We start from the raw sequence: 24505 nt of genomic DNA, 5'->3' as shown, positions 1-24505 counted from the left end.
CCTGAGGAGCAGAGAGATGATGATTTATGTGTGTGATTATGACGGTGATCTGCTGACAGTCCTTCACTGAAATGATTTATAGACTGATGTTAAGGCGGGAAAGGCGTGCAACCGTCAGGGATTTTTATTTCATCGTACATCCGATAACATCATTGCTTATGTTTCATAAACCACGTTATGTTCACAGACGCAGGCTGCATCCTGAACATTAATGTTTATATCTGAGTTCTGATTGGATTTCCTCTCGGGGAATCTTCATCTCAGTTCAAACACTTCAAGCATGTTTATTAACGTGAGGCTAACGCTATACAAGCAGTGTTCACCTTCAACACATGAAAACTGTTCGCCAGGATACTACAGCCCACTATACTCACACCACATAAACATACACTCACCGGCCACTTTATTAGGAACACCCTTACATCCACCTGCTGTTTGTTTCCTACAGTTCTGTAATCAGCCGATCCCTCGACAGCAGCACGATGAATCAGATCACGCAGATACAAATCAGGAGCTTCAGTTAATGTTCACAATGTTCAAACATCAGAACGGGAAACATTGTGATCTCACAGTGAAGTGTGGCTTTCTTTCTCTCACTGTGGTATGGGTGTTGGTTTGATCCAGATGGACTGGTTTGAGTATTTCAGAAGCTGCTGATCTCCTTCCTGGGGTTTTCACACACAACAGTCTCTAGAGTTTACACAGAATGGTGCAGAAAACAAAAAACACTGAGTGAGTGAGCGACAGTTCTGCGGGTGGAAACAAACGTCTTGTTGATGAGAGAGGGTCAGAGGGAAATGGACAGATTCGAGGTGGTTCGAGCTTTTTTTTTGCCAGGAAGGATATAGTAACTCATATAATCACTCTTTACAACCGTGGTGAGCAGAAAAGCATCTCAGCATGCAACAGCAGGCAGAAGAACACACTGGGTTCCACTCCTGCAGCCAAGAACAGGAATCTTAGAACCAAGAACACGTTCCTATTAAAGTGGCCGGGGAGTGTATACTCACACTATATTCACAGTATATACACTTATACTTCCTGTACTGTATATGATGATGAAATTTTAAACACGATACTACAAGTAATAATCATTTTAAAATGATGTGATCTGAACCCCCAGAGGAACTCGTACCTGAGCCCGTAGAGCACGGTGCCGTCTGGATGGAGGCGGATCATCCTGTTTTTCACTGTAACACCATGAACGAAGGACTTCTTGTCATTTAGGAAGTACGTGTCTGGGACCCACAGCTGATCAGCCACCCGATTATCCAGCGTGAGGTTCAGAGGGATCTCCGAGTACGAGAGGCGTTTATCTCGCCACGCCTGCTGGAAGTACATGGTGAGGGTGTAGTCCTGCAGAGAGACGAGAGGAACAACAGCCCTGCGGCGTCACTCTTCCAGCAACCCTTCCATATTTCATACATCACACAGAAGGCCTTTCATAAAACTTTTTTTTTTAAGCACACTGACTCCTTCATGACTCAAAAGTATTGGCACCCCTGTCCGTTCGTGATATTTACAGCAAAGATATGCGGATCCTTCTCACCGCTCCTCGTATCACCGATCATCTCCCGTTCTCTGTATCATAATTTATTAATAATTATTATCATTATTATAACATGGTGGAAATGCAGCATTGACATTCCAGTTAGTGATACTCGTCTGTTTAAGAGACAGTGATGTAAAAATGCAAACATTTCTAAAAAGTTATAATTACAAGAGATTAATTAAACCATTACAAATAATTATATTCAATTATAATACTTTTATTCTCTGTCTGTCTGTCTGTCTGTCTGTCTCTCTCTCTCTCTCTCTCTCTCTAGTTGGTATTTCTCTCTGTAAGGAGGTGAAGTGTCTCATAAGTTAAACTGTACATGTGACCCATGAGAGCTGTGTGTGTGTGTGTGTGTGTGTGTGTTGCAGAAATAGCTGCAGTCCCCTCTGTCCCACGTCTGCTCTCTGGAGGTGGCTGTCACATGTTCTGCGATAATGAGCATCGTGGAGCTGAGCAAGCTCGAGGCAAGAGAGAGAAAAAAAAAGGAAATTTTGAAAAAACAAAACAAAAAAACCTGAAGCTGCTGTTGCAGAAGCTGCACTGAATTTACACCACATTTACTCTGTTCTCCATATTCATGATATTTTTCCTGTGCTGAGGCGCTAATGAAGCTCTCCGGACACGCTTCCAAAGTCGAAGTTTCAGCTGAGAAAATGACAGAAATAAAAGCACACGCCTGCGCGTCTGGAGAGCCACGGAAATGAAAATCTTTAAAGGTTGAGCTAACGTCCGTGATGTTCATCGTCCCTCAAATACAGTCGTTAGTCACATTACATTGAGAGTGTGCACAGGATTCAACACACTGGGTCATAAAATTATTAAACATCTGGCCAAATAATGTGGATCAAATCTATAGTGTGAAATTAAGACAAATATAAAATAAAATAAAATTAGATTGACAGGTTGACCTTTGCTGGAGAAGAAATGAGACGATCAGAGAGGAAAAACAAACAATAAAATTAAACAAAAAAACTCAATAAGAATTATAAAATAGAAATAATACTGTAGAATAATATAAAATATAAATTAATACTAAGAAAGTCAAAAGCAAATATAAAAAAAAAATCATGCTTAATGACATTCTCATCATTATCTGTAGCCGCTTTATCCTGTTCTACAGGGTCGCAGGCGAGCTGGATCCTATCCCAGCTGACTACGGGTGAAAGGCGGGGTTCACCCTGGACAAGTCGCCAGGTCATCACAGGGCTGACACATAGACACAGACAACCATTCACACTCACATTCACACCTACGCTCAATTTAGAGTCACCAGTTAACCTAACCTGCATGTCTTTGGACTGTGGGGGAAACCGGAGCACCCGGAGGAAACCCACGCGGACACGGGGAGAACATGCAAACTCCGCACAGAAAGGCCCTCGCCGGCCACGGGGCTCGAACCCAGGACCTTCTTGCTGTGAGGCGACAGCGCTAACCACTACACCACCGTGCCGCCCTTGCTTAATGACATGTACGAGCATTTTATGGCCTTAATATTGATGTTAATCTTTAAACGACAGGAATCTGCTTCCTTTGAACAATGAAATGAACCATGTTTTGGGATTATTCATGAAGATCAGATGATATTATAATCATATTATATTTACAGATATAAACATGTAAATGCCGGCGCCACGCTGTCCTCTGGTCCGTGTGTTCATGGTGGCGCCGTGTTGGTCCAGGAGTGTTTTCAGTGTGAACAAATGAAAGTCTGTGGATCGGTGAAAACTATTAAAAATGTCGGACTCTTGTGGTGTGTGAGGTTGTAAAAACTGTCGAACGGGAGAAACCCATAGTCCCGGGAAAAATCTTCACAGGTGAAAGTGTGTAATGTTTTTTTTTTTGGTGTTTAGTCACTACAGCATTGTGTTGAGTGAAACTGTAACTAGGTTATGTTTGTAACCAGTTAATGTTAGCTATCGAACACTGTTAACTCTAACAAGTTAATGATGACATGAGAATGTTGACGTTATTAAAGTTACTCATTATAACTAATTTCTCATTACGAAATGAAATTAATCCGACAGGGAAACGTACAACTTTACACTATACTCGTTTATTTTACCTCAGTGTTATTTTATCTGTCACACTTGCGTTAGGTAACGCTAACCTCACTCAGAGAATATTAAACATCAGGTGGGTTCAGGTCATGAATTAGGATTTAAACACACACTCCCCGGCCACTTTAATAGGAACGTGTTGTTGGTTCTAAGCTCCCTGTTCTTGGCTGCAGGAGTGGAACCCAGTGTGTTCTTCTGTCTGCTGTTGCATGCTGAGATGCTTTTCTGCTCACCACGGTTGTAAAGAGTGATTATATGAGTTACTATATCCTTCCTGGCAAAAAAAAGCTCAAACTGCACAATCTGTCCATTTCCCTCTGACCCTCTCTCATCAACAAGGCGTTTGTTTCCACCCGCAGAACTGTCGCTCACTCACTCGATGTTTTTTGTTTTCTGCACCATTCTGTGTAAACTCTAGAGACTGTTGTGTGTGAAAACCCCAGGAAGGAGATCAGCAGCTTCTGAAATACTCAAACCAGTCCATCTGGATCAAACCAACACCCATACCACAGTGAGAGAAAGAAAGTCACACTTCACTGTGAGATCACAATTTTTCCCGTTCTGATGTTTGAACATCGTGAACATTAACTGAAGCTCTTGATTTGTATCTGCGTGATTTGACGCATCGTGCTGCTGTCGAGGGATCGGCTGATTACAGAACTGCTGCAGGTGGGTGTAGGGGTGTTCCTAATAAAGTGGCCAGTGAGTGTAAAGCTGTAATAGTCTGTGGACCTGTCCGTCACTGTGCAGGTTAAGGATTTAATGGATTTACCGTTTCTGATGAGATCTATATTACTGTCAGTAATGTTAAATTGTTCATATCTCAACATCACTTCCACTAAACAAATTATTTTCAGATGTAGATCGTTAACCCTTAATTATAAGACAACATTTATGGGAATCAGTTCAGAAATGTGTGGGTTAGATGGTTTAGGGTGTTTTAGTCTGGAAGACGTGCTCACGTGTTCCACCCAACAGAATTTATCAGCTAACGCGGCGTCTACATTTATCATTTATATGTCTCTGTTTACGACACATTCAGCTGTTATTCGAATTCTAAGACATTCTATATGAACATAAGATTCAGGAATCAGTCGATATTTTATTGACTCTTGCTTTTATCGCAATAAACAGCAAAAAAGTGATGATTTATCAGTTTGCGTTTTTTAAATGATTTTTTAAAACCTATTTATTTATTTATTTTTCCAAGCTTAAAATGAGCTTCCTACAAATCCAAAGAGCTGCACACGGAAAATCTGGAAACTTCAGATTTCCTGCTCTGTTTTGGAAACATCCTCAAACCGCAGTTTCCCTCGCAGTTCAACTTCCAGTAGCTTCTGGTAAAATGTCATTTTCCGAGAAAAAATATCATGGCAGTATCATAAATCACAATCAGACGTTAAACAGTCATTATTGTGCTGAAATTTTAATCCACCGGGAGGAAGAAGATGCTGCTCCAGAAGTTTTGGTGCCCAAATTGACAGAGAGCCGTGTAGCTCCGGGTGTTACACTATTCTCCAGGGGAAAAAATAAATAAATAAATGCTGATGCTGTGAAGAACTGAGTGGAAGTGTATTGTATACAGATCAGGGCTTTATTCACAGGAACGTCTGGAGGCTGTTCGCAGATTAAACGCTGAACTGGAAGAAAACTAGTGAGCAACTTTGATAAACCCGCTTCTGAGTCGTTTAACCCTTTAACGTCACTGTTAGAGCCGGAGATGATACGCTCCTCAACTCAGAGCGCTCACTAAACCACTGACTGTTTCACACCTGAGGAAGGAGTCTTCAGTGTCAGGGGTAACGCTGGAAAATAAAAAAATAATCATCTTCAGGGTCGTAACAGTAAATAAACTTCATCACACCATCCTGTCTCGTAGTAAGCATGTTAATTATAGATAATTAGTGAATAAATAATAATTAATAATTAATTAGCATAATCTTTGAGCTCCTGCGACTCAACTATACATCTAACTCAAACACACGAGCCATTAAAGTGCACTTTATAAATAAAGAATGCTGTCTAAGAGTCAGAGGATATTAAAGTCGATGCATTTCTCCTGACTCGTGCAGAAAAGCTCCAGTGGCTTGCAGAACAGAAATACAGTGCACAGGTCAAAGGTCTGGACACGCCCACTACACTTAGAATATTAGCAAAAACATTAAAAAAAAATGAAATATTATAAAACAAGTTTGCAGTAAAACCCCCAGCTGATCTCTCTGAGCTGTTTATACGTCTGAGATTTATCCTGACTTGTTAATTTTATATTGTATACACGGTTTAACACTGAAATATTGGTTTAAAAATCTAAAGAACGTTTTTAAAATCAGAAGATGAGAGAACCGTGATCTGTTTCTGATCTTCCTCAGAGGAACCGCGATGGAGCTTCACACACTCTCAGTGTTTCAGCAGCTTCATGAGGAACCCGATCTCCAGGAGAACAATCTGTACATCGTGATGATTCAACATGTTTACACACACACACACACACACACACACACACACACACACACACACACACACACACCTTTTTCCTGCTTTTATTTGGATCAGTTGCCATAGTAACCACATCCCTAAGAGGTTCCTGTTTTACTGGGTGGCATTTTAACAGCCTGCAGGATCTTTGTTGTTGTCACACATCATTAACTTCATACATCATAACATCACTGTAATCACTGACATCACTTCCTGCTTTATTAACTCAATAACCAATCAGTGACCAGCGAGCGTTAATTACCAATTTATACACAAACCATCGACATATAATCCGACACAGCACGGTTTATTCACAGCATACAGTGAGCACTCTGTGCAGCAAACCACACGATTAACACCCACCCACACAATTAACACACACCCCCACACAATCAACACACACCCATGCAATTAACACACCCACCAACACAATTAACACACACACCCACACAATCAACGCACACCCACACAATTAACACACACCCACACAATTAACACCCACACCCACACAATCAACACACACCCATGCAATTAACACACCCACCAACACAATTAACACACCCACCCACACAATCAACACACACCCACACAATCAACACACCCACCAACACAATCAACACACACCCACACAATCAACACACACCCACACAATCAACACACACCCACACAATTAACACACCCACCCACACAATCAACACCCACCCACACAATTAACACACCCACTCACACAATTAACAAGCCCACGCAATTAACACACCCACCCACACAACACACCCATCCACACAATCAACACACACACCCACACAATCAACACACACCCACACAATTAACACACCCACCCACACAATCAACACCCACCCACACAATTAACACACCCACCCACACAATTAACACGCCCACGCAATTAACACACCCACCAACACAACACACCCATCCACACAATCAACACACACCCACGCAATTAACACACCCACCAGCACAATTAACACCCACCCACGCAATCAACACCCACCCACGCAATTAACACACCCATCCATACAATTAACACCCACCCACACAATCAACACACACCCACGCAATTAACACACCCACCCACACAATCAACACACACCCACACAATCAACACACACCCACGCAATTAATGCCCACCCACACAATCAACACACCCACCCACACAATCAACACACCCACCCACACAATTAACACCCACCCACCCACATAATCAACACCCACCCACACAATCAACACCCACCCACACAATTAACACCCACCCACGCAATCAACACACCCACCTACACAATCAACACCCACCCACACAATTAACACCCACCCACACAATCAACACCCACCCACACAATCAACACACACCCACGCAATTAACGCCCACCCACACAATCAACACACCCACCCACACAATCAACACACCCACCCACACAATCAACACACCCACCCACACAATTAACACCCACCCACCCACATAATCAACACCCACCCACACAATCAACACCCACCCACACAATTAACACCCACCCACGCAATCAACACACCCACCTACACAATCAACACCCACCCACACAATTAACACCCACCCACACAATCAACACACACCCACACAATTAACACACACCCACACAATCAACACACACCCACACAATTAACGCCCACCCACACAATCAAAACACCCACCCACACAATTAACACCCACCCACACAATCAACACCCATCCACACAATCAACACCCACCCACACAATCAACACCCACCCACACAATTAACACACCCACCCACGCAATCAACACCCACCCACACAATTAACACCCACCCACACAATCAACACCCACCCACACAATCAACACACACCCACGCAATTAACGCCCACCCACACAATCAACACACCCACCCACACAATCAACACACCCACCCACACAATTAACACCCACCCACACAATCAACACCCACCCACACAATCAACACACACCCACGCAATTAACGCCCACCCACACAATCAACACACCCACCCACACAATCAACACACCCACCCACACAATTAACACCCACCCACACAATCAACACCCACCCACACAATCAACACACACCTATGCAATTAACACACACCCACACAATCAACACACACACCCACACAATCAACACACACCCACACAATTAACGCCCACCCACACAATCAACACACACACCCACACAATCAACACACACCCACACAATCAACACACCCACCCACACAATCAACACACACCCACACAATTAACACCCACCCACACAATCAACACCCACCCACACAATCAACACACACCCACACAATTAACGCCCACCCACACAATTAACGCCCACCCACACAATCAACACACCCACCCACACAATCAACACACCCACCCACACAATTAACGCCCACCCACACAATCAACACACCCACCCACACAATCAACACACACCCACACAATTAACACCCACCCACACAATCAACACCCACCCACACAATCAACACACACCCACGCAATTAACGCCCACCCACACAATCAACACACCCACCCACACAATTAACACCCATCCACACAATCAACACCCACCCACACAATCAACACCCACCCACACAATCAACACCCACTCACGCAATAAACACACCCACCCACACAATCAACACCCACCCACACAATTAACACCCACCCACACAACCAACACCCACCCACACAATCAACACACACCCACGCAATTAACGCCCACCTACACAATCAACACACACCCACACAATCAACACACACCCACGCAATTAACGCCCACCTACACAATCAACACACACCCACACAATCAACACACCCACCCACACAATTAACGCCCACCCACACAACACACACACACACACACACACACACACACACACACACAATTAACACACCTACCCACACAAACAACACACCCACCCACACAATTAACACACCCACACAATCAACACACCCACATAATCAACACACCCACCCACACAATCAACAAACACCCACACAATCAACACACCCACCAACACAATCAACACACCAAGACAATCAACACACCCATGCACAAAACCAACACATACACACACCAACACAAATAACACACCCACCCACACAATCAACACACCCACCAACACAATTAACACACCCACCCACACAATCAACACACCCACCCACACAATCAACACACCCACCAACACAATCAACACACACACCCACACAATTAACACACCCACCAGCACAATCAACACACCCACGAACACAATCAACACACACAACCACACAATCAACACACCCACCCACACAATCAACACCCACACCCACACAATTAACACACCCACCCACACAATCAACACACCCACCAACACAATCAACACACCCACCCACACAATTAACACACCCACCAGCACAATCAACACACCCACCAACACAATCAACACACACCCACACAATCAACACACCCACCCACAAAATTAACACACCCACCAACACAATCAACACACCCACCCACACAATCAACACACCCACCCACACAATTAACACACCCACCAACACAATCAACACACATACCCACAAAATCAACACACACACCCACACAATTAACACACCCACCCACACAATCAACACACCCACAGAATTAACACACCCACCAACACAATTAACACACCCACCCACACAATCAACACATCCACCCACAGAATTAACACACCCACCAACACAATCAACACACCCACCCACACAATTAACACACCCACCCACACAATTAACACACCCACCCACACAATTAACATACCCACCCACACAATTAACGCACCCACCAACACAATTAACACACCCACCAACACAACACACCCACCCACAGAATTAACACACCCACCCACAGAATTAACACACCCACCCACAGAATTAACACACCCACCCACACAATTAACACACCCACCCACACAATCAACACACCCACCCACACAATTAACACACCCACCCACACAATCAACACACCCACCCACACAATTAACATGCCAACACAACACACACACACACACACACACACACACACACACACACAAATAACGCACTTACACAATCAACACACACCTACAGAATTAACACACACATCTACACAAATAACACACAGACAGAATGAACACACACACACACACACACACACACACACACACACACACAAATAACGCACTTACACAATCAACACACACCTACAGAATTAACACACACATCTACACAAATAACACACAGACAGAATGAACACACACACACACACACACACACACACACACACACACACACACACACACTCTTATGAAAAAAGTTCTTTCAGGGTTTGAGCGTACACACTGTCTTTAACAGCTTCTCCAGAAGGAAAACCTCTTAATGGATCTAGATTTGATCTTTTTTAATCAAAGTATTGGCCCCCTTCAGGAGAAATAAAAATAAATATACATCAGTGAATTCTGTATATGAATGTTTTTAAATAATACTTTTTTTTACTAAAACGTTTGAAGAAAATTTTTATTTTTTACAAAAAAAAAATCAAAAAATTTTCTTCAAAAACATTTAGATTTAGATTTTTTGCACAGTTAAACCAGATTATTTCCTGCAGTATTTATCTAATCAGAGGCTCTTTAGTTTAAACCCAGTCAGTGAATTGTTTTCTTCAGACTGGGTTCAGTTCAAGTCTCCAGAAATCTCTGGGGTTCTTCAGGGATTCACTTGATGGTTAAATGTTGCTTGGCTCTTTTTGGAGTCTTTACTGAGAGTGTAACTCTGTTCTCTATAGAACCATGAAGGTGTTTTAATTCTCTCAGCATGCAGTCGCACATCAGAGCGTTAGAACAGCGCATTTCAGCTAGTCTGGTTAACACCAGACCATATCACAAGTGAAATATGGCCTGGAATCCGCCTATTGAATTTCTCGTAGGTGAGGTGTGGTTTACGATTGTCAACGGCTGTTTATTGGACGTTGCGAATGTCTATCATTTGGCGTATACGTAGCCCATGGCCAATCATGGCAGTTGTACCTGGTGACGTAGTTAGAGCGACGAAGAAGACGAAGAAGCAAAGAAGAGAAGGAAAGAGAAAGAGAAGGCAAAACAAAAATAGGAAAACACTGGCACTGAGCGATTACTGCCGTTTGTGCAAGACAAAGCTTGATCGAAATTTTGGTTCGTATCGCTCGCCGCCATGTTAAATGTGATCCGTAAACAGTCCCAAATAAACTACAAGCTTCCGTTTGTCGAGTAGTACACGTCACCGTCTTTCCACCCCTCCCCACTCTCTGATTGGCTCCCTAACTCAGGCGAGCCTTTAGACCATAGTTTCCATGCTGTCTTTTCAGATCGGAACGATTGTGCAAAGCAGCATGGGATTTCCCAGGCTACATTTCAGCCACCAGGAACCTTTAACGTTCGCAGAAACATGACGACAAAAACTGAGTCTCCATCAATTCCCTTTAGATCCACACTTTCACAAACGGAGCACACAGAGAACTGAGAAAGATTTTAATTTTGTTTAATTTTATTTTGAGTAAAATGCCGCTACATGTAATCAGAGATGACGAAGGAGGATTATTTCATGAATGAACATTTTTCAGTTTGTTTTTGTCCACAGGATGACCTCTGACCCAATGAAAGGAACCGAACCCCAGATTTCTCTCGTCTGTCTTCTTACAGTTGAGCTGTTAAACAAAAACACTTTCTTTATCCACTAACAGAGTTCCTTTCACTGTCTGCTCATTTTTTTTGTACACGTGAACAGCCACTTAGCTCAGCTCATCTTCCCGAGCACACAAAAGCTCCTGCAGATGAGCAGATCTTATCGACTAAATGGCCTTTAGCTCCGCATTTATATCAGCAAAGCAATCTGCTGCAGTTCGCAATAATGTAGAAGACCTTCTTTTATTCTGCTCACTCACACACACACACACACACACACACACACACACACACACACACACACACACACACTCAGTGCTGTCCAAGGTGAAGTGCTGGATTATCCTTTTTCACACAGTGCAGTGCTCAGTGTTGGTATTTCCCTCACGGCTCAAATCTGATCGTTTTCAAAACTCATGGAGCCATAACCTCAATCTCAGCTCCGAACGCTCCATAAACACTTCACAAATGCTCCACAAATGCTCCACATACTCTCCATGAATACACTCCATGTTCCACAAATCTCCATGAACACTCCACAAATGTTCCACCATGCCCCACAAAGCTCCACGAACATGCCACAAATGCTGCATAAAGGTCCACAAAACTCCATGAATGCTTGACAAAGTTCTACAAACACTCCACAAATGCTTCACAAAGCTCCACATCACATCTCCACACTCCATAAAGCTCCACAAATGCTTCACAAAGCTCCACAAACACTCCATGAATGCCCACAGAGCCCGACTGAGCCCCACAAAGCTCCACAAACACAGCGCCGGATCACTGAGTTCATGTTTAAAGGTCTGGTAGTGGTTCTATGGCAGCGACCTCACAACCTTTAGGCCCAGAACCTCAATCTCTGAATCAGCATGGCCAGGTTTTAATCCAATACCAACATGGAAATGGGAACAGAAGAGATTCAGACCGGAATCTGATCAGAAGATAACAGATGAACAGTTTTTTTCTGAATCTTTTCTGATTCTTCTGTATCTTCATCTCACCTGCACGTCTGCGTGGTTCTGGGAAATTTAGAAATTTTTCATTTTCTACTTTCCACTCAGGTTTAATGAAACGTTTCCCACAAGAACATTTCCAACGTTAGCATAAAACCGCGCGGAGACTTTCTCCAGACCTGAAGAGTACGGCGCGTGTTGCTGTCCTCTGGCGCTGTGTAACCATCTGGAGAATAATCCGATGTGTCTGATCTCTGTACGGAGCTCCTCCAGTTGCCTGCATGTGTTTTAGGGTCACAGCCATCGTCTATCTTTTCCTCCTCTTCCACTCCTCTTCCTCCTTCTCCACATCACATTCCTCCATCACGTTCCTCGTGTTTCTGCTCAGCAATTCATCAATTATTAATCACACAGCTGTACAGTGACCACAGAGCGACTCTTCATCAGCGCGCCGCAGTCGGAAATCATCTCCTCTTGCTCTCTGTGTGTTTGAGCGAAAAACACAATCTGGGAATATAAACGTTTACAAAACTCAAATCGAATCTTTTCCATTTGATACAGGATCAAATAAAATTGATTAGTTTTTTACTTCAACATCTGATTCATATTTTGCAGCACAGTTCTGATCCTGATCCTGACCCGGAGTATCGGATCAATGCCATCGCTATTTCTCACGTTCCTAAAACATTTACAAAACATCATTACAATATCAGGAAAATCTGTTTAGTGATGTGTGTGTGTGTGTGTAAATATTGTTCTGCTGATTGGACAGTTAAAAGCCACACCCTCACCAGCCCTTTTCCGATGACAAATGAGTCCTAACCTAAACTAGAAGCCAAGAACCTTAAAGAACCACTGAAGAACTTTACTTCGAAGAGCGTCTGTCATGTGACTTTATTCAGACATCAGTAATGGAGCATCAGGAAGTCACATGACCATAACGTGTGAGAATGTCAACAACGTCCTTAAAGAGGCGGCTCACCCAACAATTCTGCAACACCGTGGACCGTAGATCTTAAGACAATTCATCAAAGTATCAACATTTTAAATTCTTTTGACTGATTTTCTAACACAGAGAGTGAGCAGGGAGAGCTCACATGGATTTTGGGAAGAGTGGGCGGGTCTCTTTAAATCCCCCATCACAATACAGCATCACCAGCATCATCAACGACAGGGTATTAGGGCTACTGTAGGTAAAAAAATGGAGCTGAGGTTGAGGATAATATTCTGAGAAAAAAAAACCCTCACAATATCTGAGATTAAAATCAGAAATTTATGAGAAAAAACTAAGATTATAAAATCATAAATTTGCAAGAAAAAAACCCTCAGAATTTCTGAGATTTACAAGAAAAAAACTTTGAAAAATAGCAGGTTTTTTGTAAAAGAACCAGATCGCATCCCTGTGCAGGTCGGATCAACGCCATCACGCCACAGACGCCACGACTGAGCTGAGAGTTTACAGGAAACGCTGTCTTTCCTCCTAGATCAGTCATATAAAACAATAAAGTGCTAAAAATTTTCCAGCTACATTTCCCAGAATGCATTGCAGCCAGGAAGCATTAAAGGTTTTTTTCTCATAAATTTGTGACTCCATAATTGTGAAATTTCTGACTTTTTCCTTGCAAATGCATGACTTTATAATCTTTATTATATAATAAACTATTTTTTTCTTGTAAATATACTGTTTTTTCTCAGAATAATCCCGCCCTCTTCAGCGCTATCGTATCTTTATACACTTGTAAATGCACAGTCTGTAAAAATGAGTGAAATGACAGATTCACATAAGAATAAGATCCCAGACATATTCTGGGAATAATTCCATAAACCCACCACCACATGGAAAACTAATCCTGCCTGAACAGGGCATTTTTATCACTCGCCCTCGACTTCACTTCCTGCAGTCAGAAATCAGCAGCTCTCACTGAAACATGAATGACTTCAGGGGGCGGGGCAGGGCAAGGTGGGGCGGGGCGGGTTAAACTTTGATCCAGTAATCCAAACTTGACATGACAAATTCGTGACTTGTCCATGATGTGATGATGTGATGTGCACATCATGGATTAGCGACTTCAAAAAATTATGTTAATTTAACAAAGAAGGACGGATCTTTTATTGTTTGTAGAAACGACATCCACCATCTCACTGAGACCTGCTGGGTTCGTTGCTCGTTGTTTAAACAGACACATTAATGCACATTTAAATGCGACCACACTGAGCTCCCTGTGAGGTCACACAGCAGTGGATGATGTCACGGCGGTGGTTATTCACCGTCTCGCACCGTCAGTGTGAAACACTTTGTCTCTTTTACGTTGTGTCCACTGTGTTTCTCACTTAAACAAGAGTGTAATGTGTTCAGACAGGCGGAATGATGAAAACACACTGTCTCCGACATTTTCACACTTCACACACTCTCTCTCTCACACACACACACACACACACACACACACACACAATCACTGAGGTTCAATCAGTTCAGCAAATGTTTTACTTTGTTTTAATGATCTGGTTGAGAATTCCTGGACTCTGATTGGTCATCAGGTGTTGATTAATTCTCTCTAACAGCAGCTCTGACAGCAGCGCAGGTTTATATTAATGTTTTCGTTCTAATACGTTATCATTTTCATAGTAACGGCTCATTCACAGGGGCGTGTCCATCAGACGCTCCAATGATAATTAACAGAGTTAAAAATCATAGATGTGGTGAAGCTGCTTCACATCAAATATTAACATCAGCCGTGTTTCGTTTTGTTTTGTTTATATTTGTCACCAGTAGTTGTTTTATAAATCATTAATGTGAACATAATGAATAGCAAGTTTAATAAACGAACACGATGAATGATGAAGAGTTCTGAAGTGTTTGTTGGGTCTGATTGTGTTATAATGTGTTACTATAAATAAATGGCGTTTAATGAAGTCTGAGCAAGCGGTAACCTAGCAACAGTCTCCACATCCATTGCTTCAGTTACATGTCTTAGACAAACTGTTCTCACCTCTCAAACCCGCACCAACGAGCCACGTGTGTGTGTGTGTGTGTGTGTGGGTGGGCTGAGCCTCGCTGTGTGGGGCTCCAGTACATGCTGTTCTACTTTTAATTACTTGGTTACTTTAGCTGGGAAAATGGAGGAATAAATCTTTAGTGTAATTAGACTTTAAACACACAGATGATACGCAGCCCCGCCCTCAACAACCACCGAGAACTGAACCCTTCTTCTACAGGATTTTACTTTTATTCACTTTTACCCAATCAGGGAGGGAAAGGAAGGGAAAAGAAAGAAATATTCCTGTATGAAATTATTTGGCTCGAATAAACCAAACTTTGGTCAAAATTAGACCTAAATTTGGCTTATTCCCTGTTCTTTAACCAAAATTAGTACAAAATTAAGCCATAATCAGATTTTTGATTGTGTCCCAAAGTCAAATGTTGGTTTGCACCCTCACTCACCTGAACAAAGTTTGGTCTAGCTTTTACTCTCAGGAATGAAAAGCAATCTGTTCACCAAATTTTGGTTGGGAGAATTCTCCAGTCTGACACAGTGCTGTAGTCAAGTCACTCAACCTCGAGTCTGAGTCCAGTCTTGAGTCCCCAGTGTTCAAGTCTGGATCATTAAAGACAATTTTAAGTCAAGTCCACTATTGATCCAAGTCGAGTGTGAGAACAAGACTCCATCCGTACCATGTGACGGTGTCTGTTGCTGCCTTTCTGTGAAAGCGTCTCTGCTCCTGTGTTGGACTAACGTTCCTGCTCCACTGCCTCATTTTAGTTAACAAGCTACAAATAAAAAGCTTGTTCATTGTTCAGCAAGCCCCGCCCACTATCAACAGGGCAAATAACATGAGAGAGGGTTAACACCTAGCTAGTTCATCGCTCAGCAAGCCCCGCTATCAACAGGGCAATGAACACAGCGTGTCACTTCCTTCTCTTGGTGGAGTCTTACCAAATGATGATTGAAGTTCGAGGTTGTCCCTGTTGTCTCCTTGATAGTTCTTCTATGTATGGAACACACAGCAGTGCATTTTTTCCCACTGCATGAGAAGTCCGTATAAGCAAAATGGACAATCCTAGGGGCGTCTCTCCAGGCATTTTAGCACTGTTAACGTTAGTTTGTTCCTGAACATGACGTACATATGAACAGGTGAATGTGCATTCTCTCGCACAAAATTAGTATAGGTCATAGTCTCAGAACAGGCCTAGTTAATTTCTGACGATCCAGAGCCAAGGCCAGGGAGCAGACGAACAGGCTAAACCGACTGTCTGCTAGCTGCACAGAGTCGTCACTCAGGGCCCACTACATCGAGACTGTGTCTGTTCCCCGAGCTCAACAAAAAGGTAGAAATACTCAGAGAGTTTGTTCCAGTAACCTAATCAATATAAAATTAGATCATACTGACTGTACAGCTGCTGCCAGCACCTTAGATCTAAAGGTGGGGCTATTAAATATTAGATCTCTTACATCTAAAGCGCTAATGGTTAATGAACTCATTACTGATCAGGAGTAATGAGTTCATTAAGGAGTTTATGCTGATGACACACAGTTGTATGTTTCTGCAAAACCTGATGAGAGACACCAGCTTAATAGAATTGAGGAATGTGTGAAGGACATTAGACACTGGATGCTTATTAACTTCCTTCTGCTTAACTCTGACAAGACTGAAGTACTTGTACTCGGACCACATGCAGCTAGAAGTAAGTTTTCTGATTACACAGTAACTCTGGATGGCCTTTCTGTTTCTTCTAGTGCTGTCAAAAATGTCGCATTATTATCGCGTTAACTTGACTCAATTTTAACAGCGATAATTTTTTTATCGCGAGATTAACGCTCTGTGACATGATGTAGGTTTTTCATAAGCTTTTGAAACTGCCAGGAACTTGGAACAGAACAGAGACTTTGCTTAGAAAAACGATAGCAGCTAGACTGTAATGTCACGCCCCGCACAGCCAGAGTCCTCTGCCCCCCCCCCCCCCCCAAAGAACCAGCGCGGGCAGCTCGCGCTGCCGCGCCTCGGGACGAAGAGCCACAGTGCTCGGCTTAGGTTTCGTTTTCCCATCGGCGGCTCCAACCCGACTTTGCAGTGGCTGTGACAAGACGTGTTATACGGAGCCGTAGTAACTCGTCCCCTCACTTTTAATTACCCGAGCGCACGCCTTAACGCAAAGCGTGCGCACGGGTTATAACTCGTGCACACGCCTTATAAGTCGTTCCCACGCTTTGTTATTTTTGTATTCACCATGTCCCCTCTACGGCTCCGTAGTGTTATGCTCTGCAATAAAAAAACCCAAAAACATTAGTACAAAGCAAGCCCATTCACTTTATGCTGATAAGAGAATTACAATGGTTTTTCATGTGACAAAAATGTGCGATTAAATTGCGATTAATTGCGAGTTAACTATGACAGTCGCGACATTAATCGCGATTAAATATTTTAATCGCTTGACAGCACTAGTTTCTTCACGTGCAGCAGTAAAAGACCTCGGAGTGATTATTGACCCCAGTCTTTCATTCGAAACTCACATTGATAACATCACCCAGATAGCTTTCTTTCATCTCAGAAATATTGCTAAGATCTCATCTCATCTCATTATCTCTAGCCGCTTTATCCTGTTCTACAGGGTCGCAGGCAAGCTGGAGCCTATCCCAGCTGACTACGGGTGAAAGGCGGGGTTCACCCTGGACAAGTCGCCAGGTCATCACAGGGCTATTGCTAAGATAAGAAATTTAATGTCACTACATGATGCGGAAAAACTAGTTCATGCTTTCGTTCCCTCCAGGTTGGATTATTGTAATGCCTTCCTGTCTGGATGTTCCAATAGGAGCATAACCAAGCTCCAGTTAGTTCAAAATGCAGCAGCAAGAGTCCTTACTAGAACTAGAAAATATGACCCCATCACCCCTGTCTTATCCACTCTGCATTGGCTCCCAATCAAATTTCGTATTGATTATAAAATACTACTATTGACCTTTAAAGCACTGAATGGTCTCGCACCACAGTACCTGAGTGAACTTCTACTCCTTTATGACCCGCCACACCTACTTAGATCAAAAGGTGCAGGTTATCTGCTGGTACCTCGTATAGTGAAGGCTACATCAGGGGGCAGAGCCTTTTCTTACAAAGCCCCACAGTTATGGAACAGCCTTCCAAGTAATGTTCGGGAATCAGACACAGTCTCGGTGTTTAAGTCTCGGCTGAAAACACATCTGTTTAGTCAAGCCTTGTGTTAATGGTGTTTATGAGGTAAAGGTGTAGATCTGGAGGATCCTCAGACAGAGTGTTTTGGTAAACTGGGATGTATGGATGCTGTCAGTCCCCACTCGCTTGCTCACTCGAGTTTGTTGACGGTGTAGTGGCTGCTGCTTTATATCCCGGGGCTCCCTCATGCCTGTGTTACCTTCTGGCTCTCCCCTTTTAGTTATGCTGTCATAGTTAGTTGCCGGAGTCCCTGCTTGCACTCAGTGCAATATGTATAATGTTCCTGCTTATTCAGGTGACATTGGGCATACCTAACAACCTGTGTTCTCTCTCACCCCTTTTCCACCAAATCAGTTCCAGGGCTGGTTCGGGGCCAGTGCTTAGTTAGGAACCGGGTTTTCTGTTTCCACTGACAAAGAACTGGCTCTGGGCCAGAAAAACCGGTTCCAGTGTAGCACCAGCTCTTTGCTGGGCTAGAGGAGCGGGGGGGGGGAGTTGTTAAGACCAACAACAATAGCAAGACCGCGAGAGGGCGCCATTTTTAAATAAGCGACGAGATATCATGGATGCAGTAAAGCAGCAGTCATCCATTGTTGTTGTTGCTGCTTCTTCTTCCTCTTCTCCGTGTTGTTGTTGCTTCGATGTTCGCGCCAAGGTTTATGCAAACACAGCGACGTGACTGACGTATACAGTGACATAATGACATGGCTCCCCTTAGCACCCCGAGCTATGGAAAAGCAAAATGGTTCTCAGGTGGTTTGCAAGTTGAACGAGTTGTGAACCAGTACCAGCACTGGAACTGATTTGGTGGAAAAGGGGTATCTTTCTCTCTTCTCCCCCCCCCCAAAAAAAAAATCTGTCCCTCTGAGTTACATATCGGTCCTGGGATCAAGATGCTGAACCTCTTCTGCTCCTCGGACCTGCCTGATCCATCCTGGTGCCCTGTGTCTGGTTGGAGTCTCATCGCATCGCTCCTGTGGAGGACGGCCCCATGTGGACAGTTGAAAGTCACACCTGGAGGACGCTCTGGACTCTTACAGTAATGCTTTTATGGCTGAGGACTACAGTTGACTTGCTAACTTTAGGACTGCAGTTGTCATGAACAGTTTTGCACTCAAGTTTCCATCAGTGAAGAGTTTATAACATCAACAAAACTGACTTCATGTTAAAACTGTTAATGTTATAGTCATGCTGTCTGTTGTTGCCCAAATGAGGATGGGTTCCCTTTTGAGTCTGGCTCCTCTCGAGGTTTCTTCCTCATGTCGTCTGAGGGAGTTTTTCCTTGCCACCGTCGCCACAGGCTTCATCATTGGGGATAGATTAGGGATAAAATTAGCTCATGTTTTAAGTCGTTCAAATTCTGTAAAGCTGCTTTGCGACAATGTTTATTGTTAAAAACGCTATACAAATAAACTTAACTTGACTTGAAATATCTTATGCCAAATTATTATGGCATTGTGGCAGCGGGGGCGTGGTCAAGCGCCGGTCTGTGACAGGAGGGCGGAGTCAGGAAAGGTAAGTGGCAGAATCACTTCACCTGAGAGCGATTAACCTGTGTTTGTGTGTCTTCCCAGTGACCGCGCCCTATATGAGGAGGGAGAGTGAGAGCGAAGGTAGCTCATCCCTGAACCAGATGCCGGTTGTGTGTGTGTCTGTTTGAGTGAATGAATTATTGTTAAAACTGAAAAGTCTAGCAATAAACGCTATTTTGGAACCTGATCCCTGTCCTGCTGTCCTCTGTGCTCCACCCACACATAGGGAGTCCTACAGTGGTGCCGAAACCCAGGAAAAGTGGAGCACCAACCCAGCAGCCCCATGGAATCCTCCCCGTTCGCCGACCTGGTCCACGCCCTCGCCACGGCTCAGCAAAGCCAGCACCAGGCGCTCGTCACACTCCGAAAGGAACAAGAACGGTGCTTCGAAGCCCTGGTGCTGGCCCAGCAGGAAGATCGCAAGGTGTTCCAGCATCTCCTCGCGTCGGCGGGGCCCACCAGCGTTCCAGCCGCGGGCCCGTCTCCCCTCACTATCACCAAGATGGGCCCGCAGGACGACCCCGAGGCGTTCCTCACGTTGTTTGAACAGGTCGCCGATGCCTCGGGGTGGCCGATGGAGCAGCGCGCGGCGCGCCTCCTCCCCCTGCTCACGGGAGAGGCACAGCTGGCCGCGCTACAGCTCCCCGCTGACCGCCGGCTGGCCTACGCGGACCTCCGCCGGGCCGTCCTCCAGCGCGTGGGGCGCACACAGGAACAACAGCGCCAGCGCTTCCGCGCGCTGCAATTAGAGGAAGTCGGCCGGCCGTTCGCGTTCGGCCAGCAGCTCCGGGACGCCTGCTGGCAGTGGCTGAGGGCCGACGATCGCGACCCCGAGGTAATCGTCAACCAGGTGGTACTGGAACAGTTCATCGCCCGCTTACCAGCAGGAACCGCGGAGTGGGTCCAGTGCCACCGCCCGGCGTCGCTGGATCAGGCAGTCGAGCTGGCGAAGGATCATCTGGTGGCTGTCCCGGCGGCAGGACAGCAGGATAAAACACTAGCCCGAATAATGGCCCGATTCTATTGGCCGGGGATTCGCGGCGATGTCCGTAGGTGGTGTACGGCATGCCGCGAATGCCAGTTAGTAAATCCAGTGGCCATTCCAAAAGTGCCTTTGCGCCCTCTACTGTTAATCGAGACCCCGTTTGAGAGAATTGGGATGGATCTCGTTGGGCCATTAGATCGGTCAGCACGAGGGTACCGCTTTATATTAGTTCTGGTGGACTATGCAACGCGATACCCGGAAGCAGTGCCTCTGCGCAATATCTCAGCACGCAGTATTGCAGAGGCACTCTTCCGCGTCATCTCCCGAGTTGGAATCCCGAAAGAGATTCTGACTGACCAAGGCACTACGTTTATGTCACGAACACTGCGCGAACTGTATGGGTTATTGGGGATTAAGCCGATCCGCACCAGTGTATATCACCCACAAACGGACGGTTTAGTGGAATGGTTCAACTGCACCCTCAAAAATATTATTAAGAAATTCGTAAGTGAGGACGCATGTAATTGGGATAAGTGGCTCGAACCCTTGCTGTTCTCAGTGCGAGAGGTCCCCCAAGCCTCCACGGGGTTCTCCCCATTCGAATTATTATATGGGCGTAAGTCGCACGGCATCCTGGACGTGCTGCGGGAAAATTGGGAGGAGGAACCTTCACAAAGTAAGAATGAAATTCAGTACGTTATGGACCTGCGCGCAAAACTCCACACGCTCACCCACCTAACTCAGGAGAATTTGCGGCAGGCCCAGGAATGGCAAGCCCGCCTGTACAACAAGGGTACGCGCCTTAGAGAGTTCACACCGGGAGATAAAGTACTCGTACTGCTGCCCACGTCGAGCTCCAAATTGATCGCCAAGTGGCAAGGGCCCTTTGAGGTCACACAGCGAGTCAGGGACGTCGACTATGAGGTGAGGCGAACAGACGGGGTGGGGCACTACAGATCTACCACCTCAATCTGCTGAAACTCTGGAACGAGGAGGTCCCCGTGGCGTTGGTGTCGGTAGTTCTGGAGAAGGCGGAGCTGGGGCTGGAGGTTCAAAAAGGGACATTGGCATCACGTACCTCTCCGGTCCCCTGTGGAGACCACCTCTCCCCGACCCAACTCACGGAGGTCGCCCAGTTGCAGGCCGAGTTTTCGGATGTGTTCCCGCCCCTGCCCGGTTGCACTAACCTCATAGAACACCACATAGAGACGCCCCCGGGGGTGGTAGTGCATAGCCGCCCTTACAGGCTGCCCGAACACAAAAAAAAGGTGGTTCGGGAAGAACTTCAGGCCATGCTCGAAATGGGCATCGTCGAGGAGTCCCACAGTGACTGGAGCAGCCCAGTGGTCTTGGTTCCCAAGGCCGACGGCTCGGTCCGGTTCTGTGTGGACTATAGAAAAGTCAACGCGGTGTCTAAATTCGACGCGTACCCAATGCCTCGTATTGATGAGCTGCTCGATCGACTAGGCACGGCTCGCTTTTACTCGACACTGGATTTGACGAAGGGATATTGGCAGATCCCCTTGACTCCATTATCCCGGGAGAAAACGGCCTTTTCCACACCGTTCGGCTTACACCAGTTCGTCACACTTCCGTTTGGGCTGTTTGGGGCGCCCGCTACGTTTCAGCGGCTGATGGACAGGGTCCTCCAGCCCCACGCCACCTATACGGCCGCGTATTTAGATGATATTATCATTTATAGTAATGACTGGCAGCGGCACCTGCAACACCTGAGGGCCATCCTTAGGTCGCTGAGGTGGGCGGTACTCACTGCCAACCCAAAGAAGTGTGCGATTGGGCGGGTGGAAGTACGGTATCTGGGCTTCCACTTGGGCAACGGGCAGGTGCGTCCCCAAATTAATAAGACAGCAGCGATTGCGGCCTGCCCGAGGCCCAAGACCAAAAAGGGGGTGAGACAGTTCCTGGGGCGGGCTGGCTACTATCGTAGGTTTATACCTAATTATTCGGACGTCACCAGCCCGCTGACTGACCTCACTAAAAAGGGGGCGCCAGATCCGGTCCAGTGGACGGAGCAGTGTCAGCGGGCTTTCTCTGAGGTAAAGGCTGCACTGTGTGGGGGGCCACTTTTACACTCCCCTGACTTCTCTCTCCCTTTTATGTTACAGACGGATGCGACGGACAGAGGGCTGGGAGCTGTTTTGTCCCAGCAGGTGGAGGGGGAGGACCGCCCGGTCCTTTACATCAGTCGGAAGCTGTCAGTGCGTGAGGGGCGCTACAGCACGATTGAGAAGGAGTGCCTGGCGATCAAGTGGGCGGTCCTCGCCCTCCGTTACTACCTGCTGGGGCGCCCTTTCACCCTCTGTTCGGACCACGCGCCCCTCCAGTGGCTCCACCGCATGAAGGATGCCAACGCGCGGATCACCCGTTGGTATCTGGCACTCCAACCCTTCAACTTCAAGGTGGTCCACAGGCCGGGGCGGCAGATGGTCATGGCGGACTTCCTCTCCCGTCAAGGGGGGGGGGGAGTCGGCTGCAGGCCGGACGGGCGCCCGGCCTGAGTCGGGCGGTGGGGGTATGTGGCAGCGGGGGCGTGGTCAAGCGCCGGTCTGTGACAGGAGGGCGGAGTCAGGAAAGGTAAGTGGCAGAATCACTTCACCTGAGAGCGATTAACCTGTGTTTGTGTGTCTTCCCAGTGACCGCGGCCCTATAATGAGGGAGGGAGAGTGAGAGCGAGAGGTAGCTCATCCCTGAACCAGATGCCGGTTGTGTGTGTGTCTGTTTGAGTGAATGAATTATTTGTTAAACTGAAAAGTCTAGCAATAAACGCTATTTTGGAACCTGATCCCTGTCCTGCTGTCCTCTGTGCTCCACCCACACATAGGGAGTCCTACAGGCATGTTACAAAAAATAAGGAAAATATCAGAGTCCTTGTCTCTGATTTATGAGTCTGAATGCAGTTAATGCACGAGTCCGAGTCCCAAGTCTGAGTCATCAGTGCTCAAAACCAAGTCAAGTCACGAATTCTTAAAATTAGGGCACAAGTCAGACTCGAGTACTACAAACCTGTCTAAGGTGACATAATTACAAGTCCAGAGTTGGAGGAGGATTCAGCAAAATCAAAA

At 45.5% G+C, this 24505-nt stretch overlaps 1 protein-coding gene across 2 annotated transcripts in view; it reads right to left on the bottom strand.

Annotated features, from left to right (window-relative positions):
* LOC132894836 (gamma-aminobutyric acid receptor subunit beta-2) overlaps nt 1-24505 on the bottom strand; it is a 125478-nt gene that overhangs the window by 39027 nt on the left and 61946 nt on the right. For both annotated transcript variants that reach the window (XM_060934949.1, XM_060934950.1), the window contains exon 4: nt 1136-1356. In XM_060934949.1, the coding sequence (XP_060790932.1) occupies nt 1136-1356 (221 nt within the window). The remainder of the gene's footprint in view (nt 1-1135; nt 1357-24505) is intronic.

Source organism: Neoarius graeffei, chromosome 12, assembly GCF_027579695.1.
Source record: "Neoarius graeffei isolate fNeoGra1 chromosome 12, fNeoGra1.pri, whole genome shotgun sequence".
NCBI lineage: Eukaryota > Metazoa > Chordata > Actinopteri > Siluriformes > Ariidae > Neoarius > Neoarius graeffei.
The sequence above is the reverse complement of the archived record's forward strand: the minus strand, read 5'-3'. Positions and strand labels throughout refer to the sequence as shown.